General features: G+C 45.0%; 1 protein-coding gene across 1 annotated transcript; it reads right to left on the minus strand.

The window, feature by feature from the left end:
• Nucleotides 1–6,494: 6,494 nt before the first annotated feature.
• On the minus strand, nt 6,495–8,435 carry CCR75_006127 (uncharacterized protein). The gene is made up of 8 exons (XM_067964199.1): nt 8,241–8,435; nt 8,092–8,167; nt 7,890–8,037; nt 7,446–7,824; nt 7,330–7,386; nt 7,213–7,263; nt 7,070–7,156; nt 6,495–6,997 (listed from the first exon to the last, which is right to left on the minus strand). Exons 1-4 carry the CDS (start codon nt 8,344–8,346, stop codon nt 7,777–7,779), a joined length of 378 nt encoding a protein of 125 aa, XP_067823010.1. The 5' UTR covers nt 8,347–8,435; the 3' UTR covers nt 6,495–6,997; nt 7,070–7,156; nt 7,213–7,263; nt 7,330–7,386; nt 7,446–7,776.
• Nucleotides 8,436–9,501: the final 1,066 nt, after the last annotated feature.

Here is a 9,501-nt window from a genome sequence, read left to right on the forward strand (position 1 = left end):
TTGGTCGTACGGTCAACCGAAGCACTGAACTATCGGCTAGGCCTTTCTTCGTTTTGTGGCACAAATGCCGAACGTAACTGGCCTTTGGCCTTAAGCTTAGCGAAATCGAAGCGAAGCTTCCGTTCCAAACGAACATCATCCATATCCGCAGACTCTCGGATATTCCAAATATTACGAAGTCGGCGGGCCCGGTGGACCTAGATCTCAAATGAGACTTCGTTTTCAGTCCTTGTTCCGTTTGGATACAAAACGATCCGAATTTCCCTGATGGAGGTCACTGAAGCCGCACGGGCTTGATCACGTAAACGCGTCAGATACTGGCTTCGCGTCATTACCTTTGGCGTAAGGTATTGCTTATGAAGAGCGTTGCGAGCAGCGATCTCCTCCAGCGTCCTCGCCGGGTCACCGTAGATCCAGGTGCCCAAGCTGTGACCCGCTATCTCTTTGAGACGCTCGTCTGCACTAAGCGGAGTGAATCTTAATTCACTATGAGCTTTAGCTTTCGCTATCTCGGCAGCTCGACGACGAGCTCTTTCCTATATGAGGATTATCTGCTCTTGCTCTTCATCGAGCGGATTCGTAATGATGTTGGACTCAGGGTCCCGTGTCCTGTTCAATGCAGTTAAGACATCAGCGGAACGACGTTCTAGGAACGGATTTGGGGCCCGCCGACGTTCATCCGGAGGAGAAAGCGTAAAAGGACGAATCTCTTCTCTCTTCCTCCTCTGATGGAGTGACATTCAAAGTTCACCATTCCCGCATCGTCGAGGAAGGCGCTAAGAGTCTGTGACTTACGCTTGATTGTCATGAGACAAAGGAAAGAAAAACACTACCGAACAGTTAGCTGTTAAGGTTCCAACCTCAAAGAGGAAATGAAGCGAATGTTGTCACTCGGTGTCAACAGGCTGATGGAGGAGAGTGTAATGGGGCACACATCGGTTGGAGAACCGTTGTTGTGGTACATTTACTTTATGGGTAAAATACCCTTCAGTCTAATTTTAAAATAGTTTGTTACCTAAATCCCATTTATTATGGGCAACAAATGTGGTCACTGCCAGATATAAATCTGGCGGCCAAAATCTATATTAATTAGCTAGGGTAAAGTTTTTGGATTTAAATAATTAAATAAAGTGCAATTTCCCTTTGGATCTTAAACCGTTAAGTGCCTTTAGTTGCCACTTGGTTCTACGAACCCCTGAATCCCTTGGACTCGGATTCCTTAAGCTTTAATAGTTTGTACGACTCGCTAAGTTGTTAAACTTATTAGTTCAATAGAACCAAGAGACTCCTCGAGTCTAAAAGCATCCTCTGACTTTATGAGCGAGGTAGCTCTGCTACACTGGAAGGTTGGAAAGCTGGCAGCTACTTGACTAAGTGTAGCTGCTAGTAATGCAAACAATTTATGTAGATTCTCTTGCGTACTGCGGGGAGTAACGCGCCTCCAACTCTATCGGATGTAATTCTTACGAGTCGGCGTCACGGTCCGACTCGAGGACAACCATTGCGGTTTCCGGTTCGTTCGGGGTCGAGTCCGTCAACCAGTCAAGCGTTGGTCTCGAGGATGTCTGAATACCCGGACTTTCTTTATGATGAGTCACCATGTGATGGCTCCGATGAAGAGAGTGGCAATGATGATGCTAAAATGCATCACCATGAACCAAGTGGTTGTAAAGACTATTTCGAAAAGAGTATTACTGGTGGCTCTAGTGGTCTTTACGATCACATCGAGAGGAATGTTAGCCATAGTTAAAAGGAGAAGGACCGTAATACGTTGCGGTTTGGTCCCGAAAGACGCTGGGGGGTTGCCCTCCGGGCGCAACGTAGTGCGTTGGTCTGTATGACGAACGAACGGTAAAAACATTCCGTTTCTAATCATCCAGGGTTCACAAGCCTGGTGAGAATGACATAAAATTCTTCATCGAGCATTTTTTGGCATTAATTGTACACCTGCCAGCGTTTTCCTTGTTTCAGGCTTAAGCGTATTCATTCAGAAAGTACAAAGCGCAGGCCACGAGGCCTGGCTATACAAACTGGTCTTTTTCCGTGACCGGTATGAAAGACGGTCCGTGGTCGGTGCACGCTATAAGCTGCAACGTTTGCCTCGAGAGGCAAATTTATCTTGTCTCTCGTGGGAGTGCTGCTTCAAGGGTGCATTCTTAAGCACCCGATAAAAATTAATAATTTAAAAGTCTGTACAAGCGTGGGGAGCACTCGGTTTCCGTACGGACCTTCTGAGACAGAAATTGGGTCTCATCGTAACGCGAAATGTCTATACTTAATTGAGAACTAGGTTCTCAGCTATCATGCGAGGGTGTATGAATACCCTCGCCATCGAACGACGTAACTCGTTCGGACCCCCTTCACCTCGCAGTGCTTCAAAAAGCGTTCAGCCAGAAAGCCCTTCTCAGCAAGTGAGTCCATCAATGAACGTGAAGGAGAAAGATACATCGGGATCAACTTATTCGTCCCGATGTATCAACATGACATAGTTGCGACCTCCGGCATTTGCGGGAGGACGTTGACCATGAACATTCCCGTCGTCGTTACTTAGCGTCAACAGTCGACAATTTTTGTCGCGAACATTTGGAAAATCGAGCGCAAGCTGCCGTCGATCAATTGATGAGCGAACGGGTGCACATTTTTTTCGGGAAGAGGGGGCGACAGCTCCTCAAAAGATTTTATTTTTGAAGGATAAACTCAACGTATGTTCGAGAGATTCAGCCTCTATCCCGGGACCATCACATTTTACGGATGGCTTGGACCATTAGGTGTGATTCGGAGCCAGAAGAAGCCCCGTAATGGTAGTAGTAGCACAGGTGAAGACGTTCAACGAAAGTTTTAGGATGCGTAAGCATCCTACGAGCCAGCTCGATCGTGTACGCATTGCCGGACGGTACAATACACGAAACGGGCCAATTTATCTTGGCAGTAATTTATAACTGGCCACATTTTTCACTTTAGATTTATCGTAGATAGTAGTAAAACGAAGAACGTTTGCTCTTTTATCATGATCGGAATTTCGTATCCTGTCGGTCCACGCATCAGCGATGGAATCCTGCACGAACGGCCACTGCTGACTCGGTTTTGTTTTTGTTTCCAGTGCGCCAGGCGCACATTGCGGAGATGTTGTCACCTCTTTAATGAGAGCACATTGTTTTCACTAGAATTACTGTTGGTGATGCTGTGTATATCAGATTCGTTGTAAACAAAGTCAGCAATAACCTTATCGAATTGCTGAATTTATCTTTTTAAATGTTGATTGAATCAGCATTGGTATCCTTCGCATTGACTGTTGAGTAAATGCGTGGTGCAAAATTGGTTTCTGCTCAAGCGAGTAGTCCTCCCCTTGCATGAAGTCTCTTTAAATAGGGTGGGTACACGTGGAAGGTGTAAGCCATTCACGGAAAACGGTGTATGCTTTGGTGATGGGTGCACCGAATATTTGGTTGCAAAATTTTATCATCGTTAAGAATTCGCTCCAACTCGTAAACGAGTGGAGGTATCCGCAAAGCATATCTTCGAGGATACGTTTTGCACGATATGTCTGACCATCTGTTTCAGGATGGTCAGAAGTTGATATTTACAACTGTTTTTGTTTCAGGTGGTTCGATCACAGATTGCCAAAACTCTGCCGTGAACCCGGGGTCTCGATCTGAGACCAGTTCACGAGGTTACCCATGGAATCAAAGATCTGTCGATAAAAATACGATAACAGCCTTCGATTGTGATCAATTCGAGGAATGCACAAGCTCACTGGAGCGATCAGCAAACACAAAAATACCATTATTGTTCTGTTCTTCTTCGGGAACCCGAAGACGAAATCCATAAGTACGGACTTTCAACACTGCCAGAACAGGCAGAGGGTGTCACGGAGCACGGGACGAAAAACTAAGCTTCATTCGTTGATAAACATTACAAGCACGTATGAGCACGTATATACCTGCGAGCAAACTCATACTGGCTTGGCCAGTAAAAGTCGCGACTTACCGAGAGAGAGTCTTCTCACATCCACGATGCCCACTTGTTAGTACATCGTAGCACTGAAACATGATGCGTAAAAGCAAATATTGATGGGTGGAAATGACGACACGAGGTGTGTCGCCAGTGATGGCTTTATAATCCAGTAAACCATTGCGTGTTGCGTATCAATCTGAAAAAGATCGATACAAATTCCATCAAACCTTTAAAAGCTCAATCTTCTACAAAGGCTTCTCTTACATGTCAAGCAATGTTGACGAAAAATACTCATTTTTGCAACAGTGGGCTTATCTTAATTGTCGATTTGCGCAGCAGACTTACAGAATGGCCGGCGCGAAAGGGCGACAGCGACCACATTAAGTCGTCCAAATTTGTGATCCGCGGAGAAATTATGCTCCGCGACGAAGACAACCATCTCGCCAATTTTTTCGAGCGGTGTGGACTGTTAATGGCCGTGCGTAAAGACGCATGGTCCGTATAAACAATAAACGTTCTATCTACTAAGAGCTAGACACTCAAGAAATTGTTCGCCATTAACAAGATGGATATATTGCGACTATCAATTTAGCAAAAGATAAAGTTAAGTCTATTAATATGCTATTACAGTCATCCCCCTGAAAATTTATCCGCCGAAAGCTTATAAACCCGTTAACTCAAAGAATTTGACGTCCACCGTGGTCGTTCTATGGTCGCTAACTTATAAGTTATAACAAATAGCTTAGAAGCCAGATATCCGTTTATAGAGGAAGAACTTTTTTTAAGAAAATGTGAGTGAGGAAATCTATTTAAGCCAAGTATCATGTGTGGATTGTGTGGTGTTGGCATTTTTAAAAAATGTGGGGGAGAAAACTTATTTAAGCCAAGCATCTTGGGTGGATTGTGTGGTGTTGGCACTCTTGAAGGCTGCGGAGCAGCTTGTAAGCAGAACGGTGGGTTTCGTGGGACTGATCAAGCAAGGTGTTGGCCTTACCGAAGATGGTTATCGTCTCGGACTTGGTGAATCTGTCTGTAACTGCCCCCTTCTATACTGCAGCTCCTTCGTTCCCTTTCTCCTCCTTCACTGCGTCCAAAATTATTTGATCATTAAGCTCTGGCTAAGCATTTCTGTCTTATTCGACAGGGTTGAGAAGCTCCTCAATAACCATCTGATTGCGGAGCGGCAGCTGTTTGAGCTTGATTTCCAGGTCCTGCTCCAGAGCTCTCTCATCCTTTCCAGTCTCCTTCTGGCCCATCATGTTCTCCACTTGCTATCTTGGAATGGAAACCTTGGCAGGCTTTGCAAACAGCCCGGTTGTGGTTGAAGCAGTCCTTGATCGTGCTGACCGAAATCTCCGTCCAGGCATATACAGACAAGCGCATAACTGTTAGCTGGTCAACTTTGTAAATGTTGCGAGTCTCGCCGCGTTTGTCGCAATCCAGAGCGGCCTCTTTAAACCGACAATAACGCCGGTATTCATTAATTGAACTTTTGAGGTCGCGTCGGGTGGAAGCGCCCGAACCTTGAGGTTGGTCAGCTGCAGGTTGTCCACCATGTGGGATGGCGCATTGTCGATCAAAAGGAGGGCCTTCCTGCGTTTATCCTAACGAACTTGTCAGATGTTTGCAAGATTTAAAGACCAATCCCTAGGCACAATGTTGCAAACATACCTTCATACCTTTATGAATATTGAGAAGCCGTTCCTGAAAAAACTGTCCGGTCATTGATGCTTTCACGTTGCGCCTGTAAAGGAATCTTTACTGCTCTACTGTCTTCTTGTTGAAACACTGCGATCCTTTGGCTCGTCCGATGAAGAATGGCTTGAACTTATCAGACCCATCAGCATTCGCTGTGAAAGCTACGGTGATGGGTGTCTGTATGACAGGTGTCAATTTCTTAATTCAAGTGAGTAGACTAAAGGGATATCAATTAACCTTTGCCTGAGCGATCGTCCTATCAGGTGTCATGCTGTAAGAACTCCTGTTAAAGCTGGTTCAGCAAGGGTAATCAGAGGCAAAACCAAACTTACCAGTCATACATGTTGTACGCATCACGGAGAGAATACCCGGTAGTAACCGTCTTAAGCCTAAATAAAAGCCTTGTTCACAGCCTCCACATCAACCGATCCGCTTTCACCGTGGATGCGGATAGCATGTAGTTTGTGGCGTTGCTGGAACTTGATGGCGTCATCCGGTATTCCAAGTGATTCGGCAAATTTCTGAGCCTTTTGCGCAGATCAGATCCCCCGCGTAAGGATAACTCCACGTTGCTGGCCTTGCAGCACCCAGAAGACTACTGCCTCCTCCACCACTAGGAGCTAGACAAGGCGATGATGTTTGGCAATTAGGCTGCTAGAGGCCTCCAGCGCAGCACGTTTCTTGATGATGTTGCTGATAGAAACCTAAGCCACGCCCTTAGTGAGGCAGCCAAAGCCTGCTGGCTCATGTGCAATTGACATCCTTGTGTTTGCGAATTTGCAGGTGTTGAGCATTGGTAAGGCGAGCTTGCGACATCTGTGTGTTGCAAAGAGTGAGATTATAAGTCAGCAAAAAANAATTTAATATTTTACATTATTAAGCAGACCATTATACAGCTTACTAAGCCAATTCAATTTGCTGCTTACAACTTGTCAGTGGAGCTTAAAATTCTTAATGAAATTACATACTGCGCTGCAAAATCCAAAGTTGCAATCAAATCGTACAAGAACTTTTGCATCGGAGTTGTGACCACAATGACATCAAGCTTCAGAGCGAAAAGCAAACTCTATTCATTGGTAGCTTCGTCTTTCAATTTATGTCGTGGACCCAAGATCGCTTAGATTGGTCGTAAGGTTTCGAGTGGCCAGCGAGGCTGATAGCGTGCAAGTTCGGGGTCATTGCGAATGCCCTTACCATATCTTTCGAGCCCTGCCCACGCGACCATGACGGCATTGTCAGTGCAGTACTTTGCTGGTGGGAAAATGGTCACGATCCCTTCTTCCCTTGCTGCTGTCTCCATGCGGCTGCGAAGGTACTCATTCGACGCCACACCACCGCACACAACCTAGAAATGCGACAGCAATAATTACTATCGAGCTCGAGATCATTGAGAAATAACAAAGAACGTTTTGCATACTAAACTCGTGACAATGTCCCCCATGCGCTCTTTACTCCATTTGCAAGCCCGTCGCGTTCGCGTGATCAACTGGTCCACCGCTGTTCGCTATTGAAGAATATAAAAGCGTCAGCTTTGGCTCGACCTTAAATGTCTATACCTACCTGGAAGGAAGCGCAAAGATCCTCTTTCGTTCTCAGATTCAATTCGCTAAGCTATTTCAGTTTCAAAAAATTGATTGAGCTATAGTATTCCTCACAATAATGATAGCGTTAACCCACCTTTTTCACCTCTCGAAGCATCGCTGTTTTAATTCCAGAGTAAGAAAAGTCGCAATCCTATATGGCTCGAGATTTAATCAAGACTTGAGGCGGGCATACAATTTAAACAACTCCACCTTTCGATGCTTCATAGGTTCCGTAAAATTAAAAGCACGATCATTGCCACGTGCTGCCATGTCCTCGATCAATTTGCCCCAATGCACACTCTGGCCACCTTCTAAGGCGCTTGCATTCAGCATTCGTGCCACCTTGTCAAAAGCTTCTCCAATAGAGTCGTCAAGTGTATTTCCCAACAGCTCATAGTCTCCCAATCCCTTCGCCAATACAAGGCAGCAGTGACCGCCGGACACAAGCAATACGACAAAAGGGAATTCTGGTCGTGACGTATCAGCCTACCGTAAAGTTGCCACACATTTTTGTCTCAGTATTTTTCCATTCGCGAAGATTTCAGGGCAAATTACGGACGTGTGGTAATCTTGATGCGAGAATATGAGCCTTTGTTCCAAATAAAAATCACCCAGTTATACAAACTGCACTTGTTAATATAATTCAAACCTTACTTCTAGGTGATTGATTTGCAAGAATGCGATGTCGAGGTTGTTTAAGCAGATCTGACGCGCCATCTGTAGCCCTACATTCAGACATGGAGCAAGTCCCGGCCCAGTTGTTACCGCCACCGCTGCTAATTCTTGCAAACTCGCTAACCCGCTATATTCATAAGTTCATGAGATGTTGCCTTATGATAAAACATTACTTTGCTACCTTTGCTTGACTGCTGCGTTGATCACGTAAGGCAAATTGCCTGCGTGTGCTCGCGCCGCAAGTGCTGGCACGATTCCTTCGAGTAAATTTCATAAGTGGACAATAAGATTTGCTTAAGTAAGCAGTTTTAACAAAAATGACCTTTGTACTTGGCATTAAGCTCCCATTGCGATGAAATGACGCTACTGAGCACTTGCCCATCCTGATCAAGCACTGCTGCTGCTGTGTCGTCGCAACTACGATTATTAGCAGCATGTTTAAAGCATCATGATTGCAGCCAATCGAAGCGCAACCCACCTTGTCTCGATACCCAACATATATGAAGCATGACGTGCTGACGTTTGCTGCAAACGCCAAATTATACCAGCTCGCGCCGTCAGGACCATACCCGAGATCAGGTCACGGTTCGACCAACTCAGTATTTATGTAATTAATAACACGAGAAATAATAAAATAAGAATAAAATATTTTTTTTTAAGCCACTCTTGTTAATATTACCAAATATTATGGTAGCAAAGTGACAGCTCTATTTATTACTTGTTTTAACTCTTTATCGCTGCTGTAACGGGCTTCTTTCGCTAGGACTGCTTCAGTACTAGCCAACCTACACTGATAACAGTGAAGGTGAGGTGCCTCCGACTATTACATGAACACGACGTGTCCAGGGAGGTTTTAAGTAGCTAAGATGTAACGAGCACCTTTTGTGTAATGGGGCACACATCGGTTGGAGAACCGTTGTTGTGGTACATTTACTTTATGGGTAAAATACCCTTTTGTCTAATTTTAAAATAGTTTGTTACCTAAATCCCATTTATTATGGGCAACAAATGTGGTCACTGCCAGATATAAATCTGGCGGCCAAAATCTATATTAATTAGCTAGGGTAAGGTTTTTGGATTTAAATAATTAAATAAAGTGCAGTTTCCCTTTGGATCTTAAACCGTTAAGTGCCTTTAGTTGCCACTTGGTTCTACGAACCCCTGAATCCCTTGGACTCGGATTCCTTAAGCTTTAATAGTTTGTACGACTCGCTAAGTTGTTAAACTTGTTAGTTCAATAAAACCAAGAGACTCCTCGAGTCTAAAAGCATCCTCTGACTTTAGGAGCGAGGTAGCTCTGCTACACTGGAAGGTTGGAAAGCTGGCAGCTACTTGACTAAGTGTAGCTGCTAGTAATGCAAACAATTTATGTAGATTCTCTTGCGTACTGCGGGGAGTAACGCGCCTCCAACTCTATCGGATGTAATTCTTACGAGTCGGCGTCACGGTCCGACTCGAGGACAACCATTGCGGTTTCCGGTTCGTTCGGGGTCGAGTCCGTCAACCAGTCAAGTGTTGGTCTCGAGGATGTCTGAATACCCGGACTTTCTTTATGATGAGTCACCATGTGATGGCTCCGATGAAGAGAGTG

The sequence above is a fragment of the Bremia lactucae genome, linkage group LG1, assembly GCF_004359215.1.
Source record: "Bremia lactucae strain SF5 linkage group LG1, whole genome shotgun sequence".
Classification (NCBI taxonomy): domain Eukaryota; phylum Oomycota; class Peronosporomycetes; order Peronosporales; family Peronosporaceae; genus Bremia; species Bremia lactucae.